The sequence below is a fragment of the Globicephala melas genome, chromosome 3 (assembly GCF_963455315.2).
Source record: "Globicephala melas chromosome 3, mGloMel1.2, whole genome shotgun sequence".
Classification (NCBI taxonomy): Eukaryota; Metazoa; Chordata; class Mammalia; order Artiodactyla; family Delphinidae; genus Globicephala; species Globicephala melas.
In genome coordinates, this window is record NC_083316.1 from 113,056,897 (window position 1) to 113,082,792 (window position 25,896).

General features: G+C 44.5%; 1 protein-coding gene across 1 annotated transcript in view; it reads right to left on the reverse strand.

Moving 5' to 3' along the window:
- Positions 1 to 25,896, reverse strand: part of TRPC7 (transient receptor potential cation channel subfamily C member 7) — a 141,905-nt gene that overhangs the window by 55,075 nt on the left and 60,934 nt on the right. The window contains exon 4 of the mRNA XM_030869368.2: positions 2,542 to 2,706. Within this exon, the coding sequence (XP_030725228.2) occupies positions 2,542 to 2,706 (165 nt within the window). The remainder of the gene's footprint in view (positions 1 to 2,541; positions 2,707 to 25,896) is intronic.

Below are 25,896 nucleotides of genomic sequence, written 5' to 3' on the forward strand. Positions count from 1 at the left end.
GGAGACGTAGGTCTTGTCCTCCTCTGCCTGAAGAGCAAAACTGGTGAGTCTGAAACATGGGCTAAAGCAGCTCTATCATTACTTGGCCCTTATGAGCTGAGAACATATCGGGAAATCCAGGCTTGCTGTACTCAGTCTCTGGCTCAAGCCCAGACTTCCTGGGTACTATTCTTTTACTCTGGGAAATAGGTGAATGTGAGATAACTGAGTAGTGCTCCTGAATTAGCTCCAAATGAACTGCATTCTCAAGCCCTCAGGGTGGACACCTGCTTTTACTTGTTGACACACCTCTGTGTTCTGTGGCACTGGGCTCTTAGCCCACAAGTGTAAGCACCTAACTGGGACCTGGTAGCCAGTTGCCCACAAGGTAGGCCATGACTGCAGTAGAGCACCCAGAGAGTTTCCAGCATCTCTCCCCAGTCTGAACTTGCAGTCTTCCTCATCAAATGCTACCCTCTCTTGCCGCCAGCTGCCAGTGGCCACAAGCAAGGGCTTAGTGTACAAGCTGTTTTTTTGTCTTACTGGACATTCCAGGGACACAAAATGTCAGTCAGAATAGTCTCTGAACAGAGGAGAGGAAGCAGCAGCCATGGGGCCAAACTTTCCTGCAATCATTACTTCTAGAATATTCCAGAAGACACCATAGGTCTCACCCCTACATTCCATGGTGGCATCAGTCTCTTGAATTTACTGGGTCCCCAGAAAGTCCGGGATTCCTCCCCCGTCCACACATCCTTCTTTTTGCATCACATCTGCATGATATTGCCAAGATTCTTCTCAGACCTACTGAAAATCTAAAAAATTTAGTCAGCAGCTGGCATATCATCTCTTTCTGAATATTTCCCCAGGCAGGTAGAGGCAAACCAATTTGCTGGTGTTGCTTAGTCCCAGTTCCCTGGAAGCTGTCACATTTAGTTTTACAGCAAAAGTGAGGATTGGCAGTGTTTGCCTGTTATTTTAATGATTGATGCCCTAGAATTAGTTTGTGGCTTAGAGAGTGTGGAGGCAGCATCCCTGTCCATCTCTGGATGAAGGCAATGATCTAACTTGCAGTACAGACTAGATAATACTACTATGAAAACAAGTGCCCAAAACAAATGACTAGCGCTAATCCAGTTTTCAATCTGGTTAGTCCTTTTTCACTCACTGTGCTTTTTCCAGCTCATGATAAAGGACAGAAAAAAATAGCCTTACCCTACATGTGTATCATTTGGGGAATACCGATTTAGAAATCTGTGTCATGGTAGAGTGCCATAGAAACAAAATCCTCAATAGATATGAGGTTGAACACCACAAATATTCAGTATGAGGACTTTTATTTTTAACACTGTCCTGCAGAAGAAGGAGTTTGAGTCCTAATTTCTTTCTCTGACACCCCTTCTACTCTAAGGCAGTCAGTTCCTTGCCTGCCTGGTTAGGTGGCCTCGTTAGCAGATCTGAAGTCTTGGGCCCATCGTCCTGGCATGAGTTTTGTCTTGGTGGAGTTGACAAGAGGATCCATTCACTGATGACACTTTTATTAACTGCCTTAGCTGATCAAATTCCCTGTGGAACTAATCTCCCTGTAGTCATATTTCTTCTACTGAATGTTGATTACCTAAGCTTAATTGCTTTTTTTTTACTATATCACAAAGTAAATGCAGCTTTGGAAACTTTAATGACCACTTAACCTACGAAATATATTTCCGAATTTCGACATGATTTGTTTTTATAGGTGCTAGCTCTTGCCTGAAGCTGGAGTGACTGCTGATGCCTTTTGTGGCTTTGGGTCAGATGGGCTGTAGGGAGGGTGGAACAGGAGGGGCAGCAGCTTGGCTCTTGCAGGTTCCACTCCTTGCATTACAGGCGGGCACCAGACATTCCCCCTTCCTGTGAGAAAAGAACCCAGCTTTGCACCTTTCCAGCTCTCCTCCTTTTTCCTTTGTCTTTTTTCCTTCTAGTGACCTACTTAGCTGCCCGTGTGGGCCAGAACCCAGACAAGGAAGCCAGGAAACCAGGAAGATGTTGAGATGGGTCTGCAGTGCCCTAGTATGAGAAGCCTTTGACTCTCAGCTCCTAGTTGTTTCTCCTTTCTGAACCTGCTTAGAAAGTGTGTGCATCATAATGTAATTGAGAGAGTGAAATGACGTGTTGCATGAAAAGGGCTTAGCGAAAAGGAAGTACTCAATAAATGTTGGCTCTTCCTATTAGCGTTATTATAATTATTACTACTATGGGTTTGGAGGCCATGTTTAGGACATTGCATAATCAGAAAAGGAAAAGTGCCTTTATTCCCCCTTTATTCTGTTATTGATCAGATTATGCCTTGTGTGTACAAAAGTTTCCATTTTATCACTCCTCTGTCTTTTAAGAAAATGATTTTAAAAGGCAAATCTTAGCATTTTCCCTCTTAAGTGGTTTTCTACTTTTGTTGGGTCTCTCAGGGCTATTTTCTTTAAATGTGGGAAATGGTCAGCTGCATGTTTGGACAAAATGGACTTTAGGTTATGTAAGTAGAGAGAAGAAATAACCGCAAAGACATGCACCTTAAGCAGTCTGTACCTTGCTGCACGGAGCAATCCAATAGGCTATGGCGAGAAAAGGGAGGCCTAGGGAGACTCCAAAGACAGCCAGGAATTTCACAGCGATAGACTGTTGACGTAAGCCTGAGAGATTTTCATACCACATGGTAAGCAATTGCTGTTGACAGTTAGGATGAGCAACGAACTGTAAAAACAAAACAAAAACAGAAACAAAATGCAAACAGGAAAATGGCATCAGTAGCACTTGAACAGTATATGACCTATGAGTAGCTCAGGGCTGACATGTTCCCCTGGGGAGGGTGGCCTGGGTGTTCGAGCCAGAGCAGCTAGGTCAGGTACCTGCTGGGCCCTTCTGACTTGGGGATGCTGGGGGTCTCTGTGCTATAAGCCCTCATAGGACTGGCCCTCATAGGACTGGCTGCATCAGGGCTTGGTAAGCTGAGGGCCTTGAGAAGTCTCAGGCACAGAAAATGACAGTCAGCTTCTGGGTAGATGCTTGTCTCCAATCCGAGGAGACTTATCCCTGGGCAGAGTTCATCTGGGAGTCAACATATTGGAATGGATGGAGCGTGAATGGGATTTTAGAATCGACATGCGTTTGCATTTTGCTCTACCATTTACTAGGCAGGTGGCCTTGGGCCAGCTACTTCACCTCTCTGAGCCTCAATGTTGTCCTCTGCAAAACAGAGCCTGTCACATTGTCTTGTAGAGTTAAATGAGATATTGTAGAAAAGTTCCTCTCTCTTTTCCTCTGTTGTCTAAGAAAAAGTTCTTGCAGTGGAGTTTCCAGAGGACATGTTAAAACTCCTCAGTATTTCCGCACTGGATTTCAGTGGTATTTGGCTTGCATCCCTGTTGCTTATTGTAGCATGCTGGAGCGCTGACACATCGTATCCCCATGCAGTAGCTTCTCACTGCCACCTCCCTCTCTTGGATCTGCCTTGCCCTCATGCCAGGTTACAAGGTGGGCCTTTTGTGGACATTTTGTATTGTTGACCTCACCCTTCTTGATATATGTTGGACTAGGGTTGGAACCCAGACTTAAACTGGGTCCATTAGGTTTTCTCAGCTGGCTATTTTTGTTTTTTATTCCTCTTTTTATTTATTTATTCATTTTTATACATCTTTATTGGAGTGTAATTGCTTCACAATGTTGTGTTAGTTTCTGTTGTACAACAGAGTAAATCAGCCATATGCATACATATATCCCCATATTCCCTCCCTCTTGAGCCTCCCTCCCACCCTCCCTATCGCACCCCTCTAGGTTGTCCCAAAGCACTGAGCTGATCTCCCTGTGCTATGCGGTTGCTTCCCACTAGCTAGCTATTTTACATTTGGTAGTGTATATATGTCAGTGCTACTCTCACTTCGCCCCAGCTTCCCCATCCCCGCGTGTCCTTAAGTCCATTCTCTATGTCTGTATCTTTATTCCTGCCCTGCCACTAGGTTCATCAGTACCATTTTTTTTTAAAATTCCATATATGTGCATTAGCATATGGTATTTGTTTTTTTCTCTGTCTTACTTCACTCTGTATGACAGACTCTAGGTCCATCCACCTCACTACAAATAACTCAATTTCATTCCTTTTTATGGCTGAGTAATATTCCATTGTATATATGTGCCACATCTTCTTTAGCCATTCATCTGTTGATGGACATTTAGGTTGCTTCCATGTCCTGGCTATTGTAAATAGTGCTGCAATGAACATTGTGGTACATGTCTCCACATAATTTTGAATTATGGTTTTCTCAGGGTATATGCCCAGGCTACTTGAGACTGTGATCGAGAGAGGCAGTCTTTTAATTTACTGAGGAGTTAACATGTAACCTTCAGGGATCTGGGCAGCTCCCTTCCACTGTGTAGACTTAGTAGCAAAACAAGCCAGTTAAAAAGAGAGAAAGAAGGATGAAGTTGTATAGAAAGAGATTCTATAGTGTCCTACCCTCTCTGAGGTCCAGCTCCACTCTGCACACATGGTCCACGAGACACCCCTAGATTCATATACAGCATCTTCCTTTTTCTGATTGATTCAGCAGGTTGACTTGAGTTGCTGTAACCAAACATCCTTTTTCTGCAAATATTTGGTGCTACTTGGCCATTTGTTTTTAGTTGATTCTGAGTCTTGGCCAGTAGAAACTGGTAATAGGCAATATGTAAGTAACATTTATGGGAATAAAGTTTACACTTGAGAAAATTATGCTCATTAGCTTATTTCCTCCCTGTGACAAAGGGAAGCCATTATTTGCTTTAGGCAGCCTGCTCTTTGGCCCCGTCAGGATAGCCATATGCCGTAGGAGCTGGGACGCATGGACTAGAGCAGACAGACTGGGCATTCTTCAAAGAGACTGCATTTTCAGTAGATTACCCTGGATCATAATGTCCCAATTTTCATCCCATTTGCCTCATTGGGTATTAAGAGGATATATGCAGCAATTTCTGGGAAATGCAAAACATTCCCTTTTCATTATAAGAACAATATAAATAGAGCTATTTAAAAAATTCTCAACGCAGATGGCAACATCTTCTTGTTTCCAGTTTCTGGGAACTCACAGTAGCAACCAAATGATTTGCGAGGATGCTATCAAAGCTTCATTTGGCCCTGCAACAGCCCCTGGTGATACTGTTACTCAATCATTAGCTGCAAATGAGGCTTTTTTGGGGTAGCATTATTGGATTCATGTCAACCATTGTGGCTTTTCCCTTCAAGAACAAGAGCAACAGATTCTCCTCAACCCAGGTAGGAACCCTCAGGACCTCATATGCTTTCCTGTGCCCTTTCTGGCTCACAACAAAGTGGAGCAAACAACAGAACGTCATGCACATGTTTCAGTAATTCTCAGAGCCTGATTCCAGCAAGTCGTCCCGTTGCAGGTCAACTTGCAGGCCTGGGGGGGGGGGGGCAGTCGGTTTTGTTTTTCAACAGTTAGCCTTCCCTCGGTGCTGAAATGGTCCTGCTCTGGAGAAACACACAGTCTCATGAAGTAGCGGAAGACCACGTGGCTCACCCTGTGGCTCCCTGCACTGTAGCTGCTCTGGAAAGACTCCCGCCCTGACCCCTGCCTTTGGCCTCTTTGTCTTCATCTGGGGAGAAGCCCATCCGTGCTGCTTCTGCTGCCTCCTGCAGACAAATCAGCACAACAAATTGGGCAGCAGAGCAGGAGGGGAAGAATTCTGAGAGGGAACACAGTGGGAACAATTCCCACTCGCCCTTACTTGCCTCAGAGGACAGTGGTCCCGACTAAAACAGGGGGGTCTCTCTTGAGACTCTGTCCTCTGATTAGACCTTTGTTAGTTTCCACAGTGGCCTTTCTTCCTCCATAATAAAGCAACCTAGCTCCAAACATGCTACTTATTTGTAGACAGACTTTATAATACTCCCAGTAAGCTGACAGCAGCTGATAGCTGAAGCCCAGATTGTTATTTATCTTTATGTGGGCACTTTTCTGTATTGGTAGCAGGACTTCAAAGATAACTTCGTGACACACAGTTCAGTGTGTATCAGAGGATTTTTCTCCACTGTGCTTTTGAAGCACAAAGAAACATCATTCCTGACCCAAGGAAGATGAGAGTAACACGAGGCACACCATCAAGACACAAAGAACACCCTAACCAGAAGGGCACTCAGTCAGGGAACAAAGGCAGGAGCAGGGGGAGGGTTTTTAAAAGCAGGGTCAGAGAGGAACAGAGGAAGGAAAGCCCACAGCTAGATAGAACAGAGTGGGAACTCAGAAAATCAGTGTTGTCTTGGGCCAGATTTCTTTGGCATCTGGCTCACAATAGGATGGAATGATCTGGACCTTAACAAGAGGATTGCCCAGGCCATTCCTGCCCCTAACCATTCTGGACTGAGAGCATGGTACACATTTATGAAAGTTCTTCAAGGGAAGAACTGGTTTGACCACCTCAGCCTTCCCATCGACATGATTCACACTCTTCCTAGTAGGGAGTAGTGGCCTGGAGCTGAGACTGTTAAGGTAGGCTTACATGGAGCAGAGCAGCCTATCAAGAGAATACACGTCAGGCCAGACCCACAGCTGGGGTGGACTGTTCCAGAGGACTGGGTTGGGGCGGGGAGCCAAGAAGTTAAATTGCAAAGAGGGATAGGAGGGAGCTCTGAGACAGAATTCCCTATAATGGAGAAGGAGACTGGAAAACAGGACCTGAGGGTCAGGAGGGCCTAGAATTCATGTGGCTGCCGGTTCTTGAGTCCATCTCAAGTCAGTTATTCTGGTGGCATGTTTGACCAGCCTTCATGTTTAGTATAACAACATTTGTACCCAAAGCTGGTTTTCTGTTAATATCTCACCTAAACTTCCTATTCCTCCCAGACCCTGGTGACACTGAGAATATAATGCTGGCATATGGGAACTTTTGGGCATATTGGCCAAATCTTGGCTCTTTCTTTGCATTCAGTTGGTCCATGGGCTACTATTTTTCTTCTATAGCCTGAAGGAAAATTATCCCCTTCACTCTTTTCCCTGCTTTGTATTCATTTATAAGGAAATATCTGATATTTTAAGAATAGATAGTTGTTGAAGAGCTATCAACATTCCTTAAGTAACTATTGAGTATTTTTAGGGCTGTTTCACGGAATATTAACACCCTTGGGCCATACATTCATATTACAACAGGGCTAAGACTTTCCTGATGGGGGGTGTTTAAGCGTGTGGACGGGTACATGGCTGCTTGGGTTCAAGTCCGGGCCCTGCCACACCCTGGCCATATGCCCTTCGATCATTGACTCTTTCCATGCTTAACTTCCTTTTTCTGTAAAATGAGGCTAATAATGAAGATTGAGTGAGTAAGGATTTGTAAAGTGCTTAGGACAGTACCTGACAAATAGTAAGCGCTGTATTAGTATTTGATAAATAAAAATAAGCCTGTGGGGCTTCCCTGGTGGCGCAGTGGTTGAGAGTCCGCCTGCCGATGCAGGGGACACGGGTTCGTGCCCCGGTCCGGGAAGATCCCACATGCCGCGGAGCGGCTGGGCCCGTGAGCCATGGCCGCTGAGCCTGCGCGTCCGGAGCCTGTGCTCCGCAACGGGAGAAACCACGACAGTGAGAGGCCCGCGTACCGCAAAAAAAAAAAAAAAAAAAATAAGCCCGTTACTCTCCTTTCCCTTCCTGTTTTTTCCTTTCCCTCTTCCTCTTGTTTCTCTGTCCTCCTCCTCACTCCCTGAGGTTCTACTCCACCCTCCTTATCTTTATTCTGACCTCCACATTGTTTTGGCAGATTTTCTTGAAGTGTTGTTGCCTTTGGAAAGGTTCATGTAGCCTGACAGGTGCGTGAGGCCACTCCCTCTCTATCCAGTACCTCCCTCTGTATCCTCCAATGAAAGCGCTTTATCCAGGCAATTAGGTAAAAATGGGCTGGTCTCTGCTAGGGCAGTCAGGGTCACCATCCAGTCTACTCAGCTCCATGTTGATGCTCCCCCTCCACTCTGGAGCCCTCCATCAGTGAGGCGCAGTACAGGTTCCTGAACCTACTTCTCCTCCGTCCTCCATGCCCCTCCCCTCCTCCACCTTAAAAGCTGTTAAATCCTGCATTTCCCGTTTAGTGGGGAGGGGAAGAGGGCTACATTTGAGCTGGGGCTTGGAGGCTGCATGATTTCCATAATCCTTAAACACAGATTTTTTTCTCTGACACTGGGCCTCATTTACAGAATAATGAGATGTGGCAATGCATGATCTGATAAGCCGAAGAATAAATTAGCTGGAGAAAAATTTATGAAATCCAATGCTTATAGAGAAAATGACTTATTTTATACAGATAAACCATCAAAGGCTGATGTCCAATGTGACTGTGGTCAAGATTTTCCACTTAGCTCATCACTAGCCTTTCCGTCTAGAAATCTTTTTTCCTCCCTCTGGAAACTGTCTACATAGGCAAAAAGAGACAGATACTGTACCAGTTGTCAAGTGGCTGTTCTTAGTGTGGACAGTCAGACTGAATTAGTATAGTTCTGTGGTGCCACTTCCTGTCTGCTGCATCTCATGGGATTTGGTTCAATGGTGCTAATGTTCTTCCCTCCCATTTTGTCTTGGCAAAGCTCTCAAGTCATGGAAGTTGACGAGGGAAGAAGAGGAATGGAAATGTCAGTTGTTGACTAGTTTAGTTTGTTGGTTTGTCCATTCATTCATTCAACATATTTTTCCTCACTGCTGCCCCTTACCAGGCACTGTGCTCAGCACTGGAAATACAGAGAAGTTGCAATCCTTGTCGACAGGGAGCTCTCAGCTCTGTGAGTCTGTGCATGGAATACGGCTGAGCAGTAACACCCACCAGTTTACGGAGTAAGCCTTCCATGAATGAATGAACACCAAATGCTCATCCCATCAGTGTGCTTTCTCCTGGGTCCCTCCCTCTTGTGAGACCTACTATTGAGAGCCCCACATCCTTGGCACAGCTGGTTGCTTTGTCTACACTGATAACTTAACCTTCAGACTCTTCTTCTCTGTGCAGGCAGTTAGCAGAGTGGTTACATGCACAGGCTCTGAGGCTGGACCATCCTGGTTCAAATCCCAGATACGACATTTTCTAGCCGTGTGACCCTGGGCAAGCCACCTCACTTCTCCTAGCTTCGTGATCTACGAGAGAGGAAAACATGTGTTGGATGCTCAGTACGTGGCCTGGTACTCACACTTTAAGGTGGACATTGGTGTTACTGCTGCTGCTGTTCCTACTACCACTTCTGCTCTCGCTCCAGGGCTTAAAATAGTTCTCTTTGCTCTTCCCTTTGCTGAGTTTATCCATCAGCAGAGTGTTGAGTGACCATGTGATTTTAGAGTTAAACATTCCTGAAGAACTTAGTATGCTTAATTACAGTAAAAAAGAAAGCAGAAGTTGCCATTGTTTTATTAAGTTTTCAATCAATAGAGCATTCTAATATAGAACCAACATTGCCACCATGCCTACTGAACCTATTTATTTAGCCATGCAGCTCCTGAGAGGCCACTACAAGAGTATGATCCAGGATAGTTCTGGGTAAATGGTGGTGGAGAATGAGAAGGAAGAGGTGTGGGGCTTGGAGCTTTGCGTGGGTAGCCCCACAATTCATACCTCTTTCAAGTAGCCTCTAAGCGTGGGCACTAGACAAAGTAAAATGTTTTAAAATCACAGCTTGAGTGTTTTTTTACTGTTAATAATTTAGGACCTAGTCTATGAAGGAACTTTGGTTATGTTATCTGTAATCTTCACAATAACCCTCCCCCAAAATGGATATAGTATCTACATCCTCATATACAAATGAGGAGGTATTATCGACCCCATCTTGCAGTTGACGAAACTGAGGCTGGGTCAATTTAAGTCCCACAGCTAGAGAATGGTGTAGTCAGGGTTCCAGCTCAGGTCTGTCTGATTCCAAAGCCTGAGGTCTTTTCATGTGTAAGCTCCCCCTGAAATTCTCTTGATTTGGTTGGCTTGGACTCTAGCCCTTCCCGGTCTTAGTTCTTTACCATAAATAAAACAGTAAAAGCAAACGCTTATTGAGCACTCACATGGATCAGGCCCTTTGCTTGAGCACATCATGAACATTGTCTCATTTAATCCATTATGCCCATTATAGAGCTGATGGCACTGTGACTGTCAGATCCAAAGTGGACATTTCTTAACCACTTCCTTATACCGCCTCTCTCAACTGACGTTTCCTGCGTCTTTTCTGGGTCAGGTCTCTGGCATATTCTATCTGCCAAGCAGGAGGGCCTCTCTGTGAGCCTACAGATTTCACATGTGCTGCAGAGATGCTCATACCCCCAGCCAGAGTTTTGGGTGTCTCCTTTCACCCTGTGGCAGTGGGCTGTGTCCTCTTGGGGAGGACAGTTGATCTCTGACTTCCTTCTCCAGAGCAGTAGATGTTTTATGATAATCCCACATCCACTCCATTTGCACTGTTTGGGTTGGATGGGAGGATGGAGGGTTAGGGTTAGATGGAGGGGATTTTGGTTGGGGAGAAAGGAAGCAAGTGAAAGGGAGGGAAAGGAAGGAAACAGAAGAACAGAGCAAAGGATGGGAGAGTAAGAGATAGAGTTTAAAACCTGACTTCCAGCTGCTGTTCCAGCTTCTGCTCATTTCCTCCCCATCCCTAGTCTCTGGCCAAACTCCAGCAAAGCTGTTCTCAGAGCCTTCCCAAGCTTGACCATCTCTGAGCCTCTGGTCAAGGTATCGCTGCAGCCTGGAGTGCTTTCCTTCTCATCCCCCCATAGCCAAGTTTTGTCCAGCTCAATAACTGTCTCTTCCGTGAAAGTTTACCCTGCCCATTCAGGTGAGAATCTTTCTTTCTCTCCTCTCAAGTCATTTGTAGTCTCTCTCATTAATCATAGTTATAATGCCTGTGTAACCCTCTACTGGAGAGAAAACCCCTCTGGAGGGCTCTTATGGTCCGTAGGGTGGTGCTCAGTGCATGGGTACTCAGGCAGTGTCATCTGAACGAGTGAATGGTGCAGCAAGAAGTTCTCCGAGTTCAGACTGCAAACCTGGCGCCATCTAGAGGACCAGAGTGGCCTTCCAAACATGGTCCCTGTGGTGCGGCAGAGTCCAGCACTTGCGGCCATGTGACCACATCTGGAAAACACACATGGGTACAAGAGGCTGAAAGTTTGCTTGCTATCCAGGAGACATGATGAGCAGATAGATGACTGAATTCATGTCTCCACTGAAGTTGTTCTCACTGCAGAAGTGCCAGGAGATTGGAAAATGACGACAACAGCAGCAACAACAACAACTTCTTCATTTCCAGAGGTAACTGAGCTAGGAGTTCAAAGATCTTACCAGGAAAAAATTCATACCATCATCTGCAGGAGGTGCCCAAGAGTGGAGCCAGGGAGGCAGGCGGGGATTGGAGCTCAGCTCCTGGGGAGTTCTGCTGCTGTGTTTCACGTGCCTTGCCTCCACACCTGCCTCCCTCTCCTCACCTGTTCTGCAGCGCTGTCTTCAGAATCCCCCATTTGCTAACTGAGTGTGTTTTAAACACTCCCCTCTTTGCTGGGAGATTCCATTTGGATGCCTGCACAGATGGCTCTCGCTCGATTCCAGCTTCCCCTGCCTTCTCTTCCACTTGTGCATCTGCTAGCCCAGCCAACCCTGGCGTGTTCTTGGTTATTTACATAGCGGAGGGTCCTGCCAGGTAGCTGCTGATTGAGCCATTCTGGAAGTCTACAGGGCAGCAAGAGGAGATGGGCACTTCTGAAGACTCTTCGTGCCCACAGAGACAGAGATTTGATATCGTCTTTTCAGTTGAGTAGTTTGCCTGTTGTTCCCAAAGATAACTCTCTGTTCCTGTTTCCCAGGGTCAGCAGGACGTGGAAAATTCCTCGACCTCAAATTAGTCAAAGCCTGAATTTTCCGGATCAATAGGGATTACTTTCACAAATGCCCCAAATTGGTAGGTTCTGAGGACTGTATCTGTGACATGATTTTCTCATGAAGCACCCTGTGCTTCAGTCTTTGGGGGGCAGTGACCCAAACAAATGGTTCTGGGCTTCTCCCAGAGCTCTGAGCGAGCCATTTCCTGAGTGCAGACACAGTGGCAGCGGGACTTGGCTGGCCCTCCTGGAGGCGAATGCTGACTGTGCGATTTTCTAGTGCTCCCGGGAGTCCTCCCGCAGCACTGAGCCCTGAGGGTGCTGATGAAGTGACTTGGTTTCCAGTCTGGCTGTGTTGTCATGGCCAGAGTCACACTGTGTGTGGACGCAGAGTGAGCTTCCAGCTGGCTCCAGATGACTGCCTCTGCTCTTTCACAGTGTCACAAAGAGGCCACTCTCCATTCCTGGGCATTGACTCTCTCGACCCCACTTAGGGCTGTGCCCTAGCCTGAAACTAAAGGAGAAATGGAAGCAGCTTCTAGCAAACCTTCTTGGATTATCTGTAACTACTCATGTTCCCGATCACTCCCTTTCACCCCAACTGCTCTACATACTGTTCCTAAACATGGCCTGTGTAGTAGCCCTCATGCCTGTTTCAAGGAAGGTCCATCTTGTTTCTCTCTGGTTCAGTTCCTAATCAACCTTCAACATCCAAGTTTCTCTTTACTTTCAAGTCCTACCAAGTCCTTCAGCCCCCTGAGATACCTTGGACTCTTCTGGGTCTTGTTGTACAGCCAACTCACTTGACAGTCATGGTCATGGGTCAAGCTGTGAATAGCTGTATTATTGTGTTTACATCTGATCTCTTCTGCTATTTTTAAGCTCTTTGAGGGAACCAACTGTCTTTGTATCCCCAGGAGTGTGCAGCCTTATGTTTTGCACATAGTAGGTACTCAGTAAACATATTTTGAGTGATGAATTGTACTCTTCTGAAGCCTCCAAGATCTGCTCCATCATTTTCTCTGTGACTCATATTCCCAGAATGGTTTCTAAATATAACACATCCTCTCTTACTCTCAGGGTCTGATGAACATTTAACTGTCTTCACGTCTTTAGTAGAGGGCAGACAGGGAGAGATGATGAAAACTAAACCAGGCTCTTGTCTTCTTGTGCAGGAGAAGATTGAAATGGGAGGCTGAAATAGGGTTCGAGGATTCTCTTTTGGATTGAATGAGGGTTGTTTAATTTCTATGTATGGCATTACCAAACTGACATCAATCTGGAAAATATTTATGTAATAAAAATAGTAATAACTATTATCATTAGAAAGAGTAGCTAATGTTTATTGATTATCTATTCTGTGTCAGGCTCTTTGCTTAACAATCGCTGTTATTTAACCCTCATATCAATTCCTTGAGATAGATATTGTTATATCCCTATTTTAAATATGGGAGCATGAGACACAGAGAAATTAAGTAACTTGCCTATAAACACGAAGGTGATATAACAGGGTATGGACTTGAAGCCAAAGACAATGTTTTGAACTATTATCCTGTATTTCCACAAGGCAGATTTTAAACACCAAAGCATGAGGAACCACAGTGATTTCTCCAAGCTTACAGAGGCCAGGGGACCTCCTGATTCAAGTTGTTGCTAGACCTCTGATCTCTCTGTGCTTCTGCCTGTGGGCCAGCCAAGGGCCAGTAGAGATAAAAATCAGGAATACACAAGGGGAAAGGCTTGAAGCCAGCTTCCTCGACAACCTCATCTTCCTAAAAGGAGCGAGTCATCATGCTAAAGATGAAATGCTGGGCTCTCTCTCCTGCATACAGACAAGAGTGGCAACAACTGATCCAGCCATGGCTCAACTGCCTGGTCAGCACTTTGCTAGGAACCAGGTTAATGTGGACGTCACCTAAGCCCTGATTTACAGCCTAGAAACATACAGACTCTGGCCAAAAACCCGCTTTGCTAAAGGATCTTTTTAGGATCTCCGGCCTCTTGCCATATCCCACCTGATGCTGACATTTTACTAGGAAGAGCTGTAGTTTCAGATAATTCTTTGAGCCTGAGAACTTGATAATATTCCCAAGTTGGATCCGTAACTCTTGTCCCTTAGGTGCAAGGTCGTAGAACATGCACAGGGTCTGGAGTCAGCCCACCTGGCTGCCAGTCTTGGCTTTACCACTGACTATTAAGGGACAGGGTAGCTTAAGTTTTCAGGCCTCAGTTTCTCCATTTATAAAATGACCATAAGCGTGACTAACCCAAAGGAGGTTTCAAGGGTTCAGAAAATGCACTTCCAGTTTTTGGTTTATGGTTCAGTTTTCAAGTGCCACAATACTGTTTTGTTGTTGTTGTCAATACAATATTTTATTTCTGTGATAAAAGTCAGAAATGTAAATCATTTTTATCTTAAGCCCTGTGCAAAGAGTTATGTCATGCATTAAAATTTTTAGTCATTCAAAAGTATGTCACTTACGGAGTATTCATCTATATATTTCTTATGATTCTTAAGTAGAGAAAGAAATTTGATTATCAATAACAGCAAAGTTTTCCTGCAAGAATAATTCTAACTCAAGTTCAAAGACTTCATCAACTAGGAGAACATACATCCAAAGGTATTGATATTGATCCAGGAAATCAACATTTATATACTCAATTAAACAAAAGAAGACAAAGACCAGAAATGCTTTCTTGAACTATAAACACAGCTTCCAGCCAATAAAAAATTGTAGTCCTAGGTTGATGGAGCTAGTGCTAAGTGGTAGGGTGAAGTAGTCATACATTTTTCCAGAAAATTTTCTCCAATTATGGAATGAAATATTAGATCAGTTGCAGATGAAAGAATCAGAGGGAACTGTCTTGGGTTTACCTATAACTTTCTATTATGATTCCCAAATTTCCAGGTTTCTCTTGCAGAGTAATGTGCATATAACTCAGCAATGATTTATTTCATACACTTTGCTTTTTAAAATCACACTTTACGTTTTACTCTTATGTAATTATTTAAAAATAACACTTAAAATTAATTTCTCTCCTACAAATATATTGTTGATGTATGTGTAACATGTATTTTGCCCATGTTTTCGTTTTAGTTGATGCTTTTATTTCTATATAGTTTTAAATTTGACACATGCTTAGGATTTTTGTGTCACTTTTTTAAATTTATGAATTCTCAACACTTAAAGAATGTTAGTATTACCAGTATTTTGATGATAATGAGAAATGCTGAAATAATGGCATAACCATTGGTTGGAGGATTAGAAGTAGCATGTTTGTGACCCACATGTTCCAGGTATTGGCAGCTGGCGAGCACAAACCTAGCCCTATCGGTAGGCATGCTTACATTCATCCACCAGACAGATAGTAAGTGCCAGTTGATACTGTGCACCAAGCATTTTCAGACACAGAGGACACAGCAGTGAGCCAGGTGGTCAAGGCCTCTGCCTTTGGGAAGCTTGTTAATTCCCAGATCTTGATGGTTCGTAGCCCTTTCAAGCTAGATGGCAGGGATTTTGTTTGATTGCCTCTTCCTATATATTTCTGCTTGATTCCAGTATCCTACACAAGTCACTTTATCCGTCACTAAATGTTTTCTGAACTGTTCCTCGGTGGCTGGTCCAGTGCACAGGCACAGCTGTTCCTGGGCCTCTGCAGCCCTGCTCTGGCTGCCCCACCATCAGCTCTCTGATCTCCTGTTCTGTTTGCATTGAAGCCTCCTGGCTGGTCCATGCCTCTGAAGAGTGTGTCTATCCTTCTGCTCCTTGCTCTCAGGGGCTGACTTTCTCCTGTAGTTCTGCCTCTGGGCTGGTGGGCTCCCACCTGGTGGTGAGCGCTGAATTCCTCAGGACTTTGAATGTCTCCTTGGCAGATGGGACATCTGCTTCCTTGGCAGAGATGACCACTTGCTCTCCATCATGCCTGTCTCCAGATCTCCATCTGTTTACCCTAGAAATGTCTGTCTCCTCTCACGCTCATCTTTTCTAGAGGGCAGCACCCCAACAGAGTCTCTGGAAGTGATGCCTAGGGTGAAGTAATACCTTCCATTGTCCCGCAGTTTCTCCTTCTCAGGGTTCAGGCCTGCCTGATTCTGCTTCTGAGATCCTAAGTGGAGGATCATTGTCATATTTCGTTTTACCTCCATCTGGCTATATGAGTTAGCCTCCCGAAAGCTGGATGGAGAGAGGTGTCAATCCTGAGCCAGTACTCTTAGCTCCCTACACACAGCTCATCTTGGCTTGTGGGGAGGCCAGGGACGATCTGAGGACCACCGTCTGCTGAGCCCAGAACCCCTGCTTATCCCTCACACTCAGGTCTTGGCCAGACTTCTCCTCTCTTCTAGGAACTTTTCTCTCAGACCTTCCTTAAAAATTAACCTTATTTCCTGCTCTTCCACCTTCTGGCACCGACCTGACCAACAAAGTTAAGTCCCGTGTAGACAGTGTTCAAGTGCTCTTCCATGTGGCTCTGGGCCCTGTGCAGACAATAGGGTGTGTCTGTTATGAGCACCCCTCCCCAACAACCAACGTAATTGTTCCCATCTAGAGCACACAGAGAACTTTTAAAGGATGTCTCCTAATCCCATATGTCATACTGCTTCTTTCTGTCCTCTGATACTTTAAAGGACATTGGTACGTAGACAAAAAGCCGGGCACATACCTTAGCTAGATAATTAGTAAATGTTGGGTTCTTTTCTCTTGGTGCCTGCTGTCACACAAGGCTTCCAGCCTGAACATCCTCAGTTGGTCCTTTCCCTTCTCTCGGAAATGTGGAAATCCATCACACCCCAAACACTGGGAAACATGCAGCATTAATTTCTGGTGAAGGCACATTCTGGTCAGGCAGGTGACCGCTGGCTCTGTGTTCTTAGATGCCAAATGAGGGGTATGAATATTCAGCAACCAATGCAAAGGTCCCCTTGACAATATGTTTGGTATTTGAAGAGACAGACGTCTCCTTTGTCATTCAGGGGCTAGTGACATATATATATATATATATATATATATATATATATATATATATATAGAAAATTTCTTGATAGGTTGAGTTAATTTTGGTCGTACTTTGAATGCTGGTTTTTATCAACCTCTGGCAAATAAAATCTCTTTAAGCATGTTCATATTCTTTAGAAGTGGAAACTGAGTCTTATAAGTTATCATGATATATTTAAGGTTACACCTATGTATACATAAATTTATGTTCATCCATCCATCCATCCAGAAAATACCTACTGAGCCAGATAGCAGGAACACAAAGTTTGCAAATAATGTCTCTCAGTATTGCTCTCATGACCCTCAAAGTCTACTTAGGGAAACAGACAGGTAAGCAGGCAAATTCAGTGTAGCTCAATCAGTGCCATAACAGGGGTTAGCCATGCATGCCATGATATAGCAGCCCAAGAGGGGATATGGAGGGATAGTGAGAAAAGGCTTCCTGGAGGAAAGATTCTTGAGCTGAGCCATGAAGGCTATAACCAGGCCACTGAGAGAGTCAGGAAGGGCATGTTGAAGAGAAGCAGTTGCAAAGAGTTTGGGCTCGGGAATTAGATAGATCTTGATTTAAATCTCACCTCTGCCTCTGAGCTGAATCTGTTTCATCTGTAAATGGGGATGGCAGTACTGATGGTTTACATGGAATGAATGCATTCAAAACACTTCACATGGTGAAGGGGACAGATTAAGCACTTAATACATTATGGTTGTTGTTATTATTAGTGATGCCTTGGAGCCTGGTGTGCCAGGAGAGGTGTAGGTATCTCAGGGTGAATAGACCATTGGGGAGTGATGGGAAATGGGAGCCTCTGAAGGGGTCTTGCCTCATGCTAAGATGGAAACTAAATATGACTTGGAAAAGCAGGTACCTGGGGAGCTAGAGAGAGTTGTAATAGACTTTCATTTTTAGATATATGGGCCAGATGCCCATAGTGTAGATTGTATGTGCACACACATTTGCCCCCACTTACGCCCCTGCTGTCCACTCATTTACCAAAGAGCAGAACAACGTCATTTAAATTACATCGTCAGTTTCAAAAGGCTCCAGGGCCACCTGATTCATGGAACCTGCCTAATAGACAATGAAAATAATGTCCAGGATTCATTTTGCAACCTCTTTAAATGTTAATGATCAATAATGGGGAAAGTTCCTGGGCCAGTTGTGGGTTTAATTTAATTTACAAAGCCACCTGGAGCTATGCAGAATACTTTTTACATTTTTTCCATACCAAATTTGGATAGCTTCTAGTCACTGTAATGTCAAATGTATAGCAAAGACACTACCCTAAGGTCTGAGAATCTAGAATGGAAGCCAGGTGACCTGGGTAAAGGGACAGGAAGGGACAGAGTGGTAAGCAGAGGGAAGACCTCTGTTTGGTCAGGGTGGTCAAGGAAGGCTTTGATGTGTTTCAGGAAGAATGAGGCTGCCAGTGGGCTGGATCAAAATGAACAAAGAGGAGAGTGGCAGGATGTGAAGTAGGCAAGAGCTAGATTATCCAAAGTCTGATAGAATTGGGAAGAAATGTGATGTTTGTCTAAGCATAGTGGGCACTATTGGTCTGGCCTCTTGTCCAGCTGAAGGAGGCTCAGTTCTTAGCAGAAATCCATCCTTCCTAGCCAGATAATGTCTCTTCCTTGTTCTTGGGGAGATGGGGGAGGGGAGGTTACAGAATCCACCATCATTCTTGCACTCTCATCCTCAGGTCACTGAGTGTTGGACAAGCAGTCTCTCCTTGGTCCTCACTTCTTCTCTGCCTTGATGCTCATCCTCTGCTCCTCTCTGTTCTCTGAGGAAGAAGCCTCTCTCCTAATCACAGCTGTGCTCTCACCTGTGTTCCTGACCTTCCCTATGGCTCCCTGACCATCTGAAGCCTGGCTCCTGAACCCTGCTGCAATGGATTTCTCAAAATTTCTTCTCCTTGTCCGATCTGCGAGTCTGTTCTGTGTCTTCCTTCCCTCTGACAGCTCTGTAGTCCAGGCGTAGCCTACCGCCTGCTGAATCATAAATGGGACCCCCTCTGTATCACTGGGTGTCTATATAACCTGCCTGGGAGAATCGAGCCTGTCTTGTTTTCCTGGCTGAAGGCTCATCATGGGAGAATGAGTGGCATTTTGCCTTCTACCTCCAGAGGAGGTGGCCAGGAGGGCTCTAGTGAGCCAAGTGGTCCTAGCTCAGGGGGAAATTCACAGTTTCTGGGGGCTTTAGGGATGGCTTTGAAGACCATATGCTGGCCTTATTTTCGGATCAAGGCCCAGTGAAGGGGAAGGGCTAGAGGGGAGGAGGGTACCTGGTGGTGGAGAGATACTTCCTGAGACTAGGAGAGGGGAGTGGGCTTTGGGAGTTCTCTGTGGGGTGTAGGCATCAGGTTCTACTTGAACTGTCTGCCCTGGAGGTAGAAGGACCCCCAATAGGGGTAATTTCAGAGTGCTAGTATTGACAGTGGCCAAGAGGCTTTTTTTTTTTTTTTTGCAGTACGCAGGCCTCTCACTGTTGTGGCCTCTCCCGTTGCGGAGTGCAGGCTCTGGACGCGCAGGCCCAGCGGCTATGGCTCATGGGCCTAGCCGCTTCACAGCATGTGGGATCTTGCCGGACTGGGGCACGAACCTGTGTCCCCTGCATCAGCAGGCGGACCCTCAACCACTGCGCCACCAGGGAAGCCCCCAAGAGGCTTTTTTAATGGAAGTTGAGGAGAGGGTCCCGGCATCAGTCTGACCTAGAGATCTTGCTTCACTGGCAGCTCCATGAGGGCAGGGATTCTTGTCTGTTTTGTTTTTATTATTATATTCCCAGCACCTGCTATAGTATTGGGATACAGTGCTCAAAAAACAAACTGTTGAATGAATAAGATGGAGCCACGGCTTGTGGACAGATGGAGGTGATCAGTGCGTCTTAGGGGTATCAGGTGTCCGCAAAGAGAAGGGCACAGGCTAAGAGCCCTCTTTGGGTATACAGGTGAGTCTTCAGGACTGTGATAAGACACAGAGGAGGATGCCCTAGACTGACTGAGGCAGGATTTCCTGTCAACCTGGGTGTAGGAGACCCTGGGTTAGATCTGACATGATTTAGAAAAATTTAAAAATGATAAGAGCCAACATTTATGATGCACCAGACATTTTTTAAGTAATTAATTTAATCCTCACAATAATCCTGTGACATAGATACGATGATTAACTTTTTTTTTCAAATGAGGAAACTGAGGCATAGACAGGCTAAATGACTTGTCTAAGATCACACAGCCAGGATGTGAACCACCCAGGAACTCTCACTCCAGAGTTTCTTCTATACCAAGTAGCAGTTAAGATGTGAGATTTCTTACCCCTGAGAGTCATGAAGCAAATTCATACTGGTTATACTTGTTTCTTCACTAATTACATAACTTAATATTGTATATACATGTATAATACTATATGTAAAATTTTAGTAATATAATAAAATAATTCTGACAGAACAGATTATGGTTAGAAATAGATAATTTGTTTTCTAGTAATAGAGTATAACAACTTGGAGTGAGCTGTGCCTTGTCTGCCAACCAGGTAATACATAGCCAGCTCCCTAATTACTAGTACCTGCTACAGATCAGGATAACTCCTGAAAGATAACATTTGTAATGTGCTATACTAGTCCACATTTATACAGTACTTACTACGTACTGGAACTTTATAAGGCAAGTATTATTACGCCTGCTTTAGAGATGAAGGAAGAGCAAGGTTAAGTGATTTGCCAGGGTGACCCCAGGCTGTCTCACTCCACAGCTCATGATTCTAACCACTGCGCCACACAGAATGTTTTTTTCCACATCATGTGGAAAGATCTGTTTTTCAGTAGAAACATTCATTCTTTAATTATCTGGAAGGGAGTCAATTATTTCAGGAAGAAGTCTTTAACAACCACGTAAAGAACCTTTAGGATATGTGTACACTGTTTACGAATATACAATTATAATAGAACACTGCATATACGTATATGTATATGTAATGTATATGTCTCCCACCCTGTCGGTTTTCACTGGGCAGTGGTCTGTTATCAGTTAAGGATTTGTAACTAGTGCTAATGGATTTGGTTGTTGGAATTTTGTTTTTATAAATCCTCCCTAATGGGTCTTAATTTTACTAAATGCCAGGCTGATGGTCACTGAAAGCAGCTTCCAAATTAGCAAACATTAAAAAATTTCTTTTAATGTTTAAGAGGGCTCCCCACTCTTCCCCTTTGGGGATCCCACTGGTAACCTCCTAGGCAGAGAGAGCCGGTCTTAGCCCTGTGGGTCTCAGCACAGTGTGGTAGTTAAGAACAGAGGCTTTGGGACCAGGCATGTAAGTTGAAGTCCCTGCCTGCTTCTTACCAGCTGTCTAATTTTCAGTGACTTACTCTCCCTCTCTGGGCCTTGGTTCCTTCATCATTTAAATGGGGAAAACATGACTGAGGCTTCTGTGAGTATGCAGCATGCAAATGACAAGTGGGAACAGGATTGGCACTCAATGCCACAGAGCTACTATACGTGCCCTTTTTTTTTTTTTTTTCTGCGGTACGTGGGCCTCTCACTGTTGTGGCCTCTCCCATTGCGGAGCACAGGCTTGGGACGCACAGGCTCAGCGGCCATGGCTCATGGGCCCAGCCGCTCCGCGTCATGTGGGATCTTCCCGGACCGGGGCACGAACCTGCGTCCCCTGCATCAGCAGGCAGACTCTCAAACACTGCGCCACCAGGGAAGCCCTCTACGTGCCTTCTTTCTGAGCATCTTCTCTCCTTGCCTTCTGGGTCCTGATTCTTTTTTCCCTGTCCTCTGCCCAGTCCTTCCCTCCATCCATGTGGGCCCAGGGCTCTGAGGTACCCCATCCTACTGCAAAGTCCTCCAAGCTCCTAAATAGCCTCCAATTTCATCCCTCACCTACATGAAATCTCTGTTAGGGCAACTTAGAATCTGAGTAAAGCAATTTATCCTATGGCAGGCCAGACTCCCACAGAAGCTTCTAAGTTAAACTTGTGCCCTGGGTTACAAAGTCCTGTTTTTTACCTCCAAAAGAGCAGTTACAGAGATTCCTTCCTTTCTTGGTCATAGCTACCACCTTACTTTATTTAGGCCCTCATCACCTCCTCCTGGTTCATCTAAAAGCATCTTAGGTAGTCCCCGTCTCGTATACACCATCACATCTTGCTACCTACAGTCCTGACATACCATTGACTTGGCCACACATGTGTAAAAGTTTCTGTATTGCACAAGAGCCATACACGTCAACACGGAGAAGATGAAGGGTCCAGTATGGAAATGCTAAAGGATATTGGTGGTGTGGTGTAGTGAGTGGCTGTGGGCAGGGGGAATTCACATAGGAAATGCTTATCTGCCTAGTGACCAGGGAATGAATTTAAAAATTTGCATAGGATAGTATTTTACATCTCTTAAATTAGAAGAAAAAATCCTAATAATACTTCATGCTTGCAAAGTATTGATGAAACCAGTTTAGTTGTATAATACTGTTGACATTGAGAAATAGTATTGCCCTTTGGGAAAATAATTTTTCAGTGTGTTTCACAAATATTTATGTCCTTTGACCCGGTAGCCTCACTGTCAGAAATCCAATTTTAGGAAATAACAGAAAAGAAGGAAAGAAAGTGACATGTATGGAGATGATAGTAAAATATGAATAATGACAAGTGAATGTATAGCTAGTGGGAAGTAGCCGCATAGCACAGGGAGATCAGCTGGGTGCTTTGTGGTCACCTAGAGGGGTGGGATAGGGAGGGTGGGAGGGAGACGAAAAAGGGAGGAGATATGGGGATATATGTATATGTATAGCTGATTCACTTTGTTATACCAGAAACTAACACACCATTGTAAAGCAATTATACTCCAATAAAGATGTTAAAAAAAAAGTGAATGTTTACCAGTAGAGAAGATATAAACAATGGTACATTAATGTTATGCTGGCATAAACATGATAATTATAGGAAACTGTTTACTTTGTAATGCTTGGTAAATCCAACCACAAAATTAGTTACCCTATAAGTATGTATTATAAATACATGCCTACTATGGGAAAGAATGGGAAGAATGTTAAACAAATGATAGCAACTGACATATGAGGCATATGAATGTAGTCTATTCCTTTCCTTTTAAATATTTTTCTTATTGTTAAAATGCTATGTGTACAATAAGTAAAATTATCAAGGTAAACTGCAAAGACAACTCAAGGATTCCCTTTCTGTTACGGAATGAAGGCGGAACACTTCAGCATGGCTTCTTCACAGCCCATCAGAGCTGGCCCTGCTTCCCCAGCAGGTCGTATTTCCTTCAAGCCCAGTCTCCTGAACAACGCCCCCCGCCCCCCCCCCCCGCTCATTTTTGTCCCCTTCACCCCAGCCTTTCTTCCCATGTGTCCTTACCCTGACCACCTCTGATTCTCCAAATATTATCACAGCTTTGTGCTTTGCCCCACTGTTTTCTCCATCTGGAATCCCCTTTTCTTTGGCGCTCTGACCCACCTTTCAAGGTCTGACTCAGAAGCTACCTATTCTGCCTCCCTGAGGGTTTCCAACATCATTTTTTGTCTAAATTAATCTTTCCTTTCCTTGTTAGACAGAGGGCTGGAGTCAGAAGTGTGTAGCCCTTTAGGATGTAAGCTTCTGATGGCAGGGGCTAGGTCTTTTATTTTATTTATTTATTAAAAATTTTTTTTATAGGAGGTTCTTATTAGTTATCCATTTTATACATATTAGTGTATATATGTCAGTCCGAATCTCCCAATTCATCACAGGCGCCCCCCCCCCCCCGCCACTTTCCCCGCTTGGTGTCCATACGTTTGCTCTCTACATCTGTGTCTATTTCTGCCCTGCCAACAGGTTCATCTGTACCATTTTTCTAGGTTCCACATATATGTGTTAATATACGATATTTGTTTTTCTCTTTTTGACTTACTTCACTCAGTATGACAGTCTCTAAATCCATCCACGTCTCTACAAATGACCCAATTTCGTTCCTTTTTATGGCTGAGTAATATTGCATTGTATATGTACCACATCTTCTAGGGGCTAGGTCTTTTAATCTACAGATTTAGCTGATAATAGGTGTCACATGATTATTCCCTCCTTCAAGCTTGCAAGTCGGCCTGTTCAGGAAGAGCTAACACCTATCAGAGGGGAAGCAAGCAAAGCAGTCAGATGATGATGTATCCAATGGTTTTATTTTGGAGTAATACATATAAAAAGATTAATTGGGGCTTCCCTGGTGGCGCAGTGGTTGAGAGTCCGCCTGCCGATGCAGGGGACGCGGGTTCGTGCCGCGGTCCGGGAAGATCCCACGTGCCGCAGAGTGGCTGGGCCCGTGGGCCATGGCCGCTGGGCCTGCGCGTCTGGAGCCTGTGCTCCGCAGTGGGAGAGACCACAACAGTGAGAGGCCCGCGTACAGCAAAAAAAAAAAAAAAAAAAAAGATTAATTGATTTGTAATTGCTTCAGGATGCAACTTGCTGGCCAAATTGCTACTGATTTTATTAAACAATGGTATTTTGTATTTAAATGACCATTAGTTTTAAATAAAATAAGGCTATTAGTTATGATCTGAGTTTCCGTGGACTCTGTGCCAGTAGTTGTAGGACTTTAAGAATGAGACAAACCATGCCTAATGTCTAGTAGCTCATCATGGACTCATTTCCTATTTATCTCATTTTGTTTCTCAAGAGAACCCTGAGTTTCCTCAACAGCTTTTAGGAATGCATCTCACCTTGAACGTGGGATTTTGTTGTATTTGAGAAAAATGAAAACTGGAGGAAAACTCAGGTATGGTACATTCATTCACTCAGTCAATCATTTATTCAGTAAATATTTTTGAGTATCTTCTGCTTGCCTGGGTCTGCTCTAGGCTAGGAATACAGTGGTGAGCTACCACCACAGAGCTTACTGTGTTGAGGGAAATAGACAATAAACAAGTAGACGAATGACAAATGATATTTGCTACAGAAGAGGGCACTGGGATAGAGAGTGGCTGATGAGGGAGGGAGTCACAGGGCAACACGTCTGCCGTGCTACTCAGTGGGGCGGCACTGAAACCACGCCTTAGCTTAGCTTCTCCTGCCTCGTCCTGCTTCTGCCCCTTCATTGCAGGCTTCTCACTCACTTGCACAAGGACCCTTGTCTCCAGCTCTGCTTCTGGAAGTGATGATCACGAGCCTCAGAACTCCCTGGAGTCAGGGACTGTGCCTTTCTTGTTCACTTTTAGATGGAAGGTTTAAGTGGGAGGCTGATGTGATCTGACTATTTCAGAAAGTTCTCTGACGGTTGCTTGTGCGTGTTGGTGAGGAGGAGGGGAGGGTGAGGTCGGAGGCAGATGGATCAGTTGGAGGCTACTGTAGTAATCCAGGCAAGACAGGACTATGGCTTGGATTATATAAATTAAAGCATCTCTATTAAGCAAAGGTTTTCATCCACAATTACACTTACAAGACTCCCCTTCCATCAAGAAATTTGTAGGTGACCTTAGGCAGATGAATGTTAATAAAAGAATAATGCATTATGGTACATAATGGGAGGAATATATAAAAGATTAAATGCTCGTTAAGACTCTGAATCCATATATGAGCATTTAGTACAGAAATAATGAGACGGAAATGTGTAGTTGGTCTTCAGCTTAATTGCTGGAGTTAGTTACAGGTCCTTGGGCTGGGGGGACTGTAATTTCTAAGATCTGTTTGACTGGGATAAAAGTGACAATTTGAAAACGACTCTTGTTCTTTCCGCTTTGGGCTGGTAACTGCATTTGGTTTGCGTCTATTTCTTGGAGGCAGTGGCGACTTACGTTCCTTTGTTGAATGCTCCTCAAATTCCTCTCTTCCTGTTAGTCCCTAACTCGGAATGTAATAATAATCAGCCTCTGAATACCTTAACAAATGCATCACATGATGGATATAAGGATAGGTAAACTAAGGCTGCACAGCTTAGGAAACATGATAACCGAGAAGAAGAAAAATGCTTTAAAGGATTATCCTTCCATGCAAATATTTATATATTCAAAGAGCTGAACAGAAGGCAGCAGAATAACCAAAAAGGCAGTAGTTATTTTGTCTGGTTGTGCGGACTTTGAGGAAGTGAAAT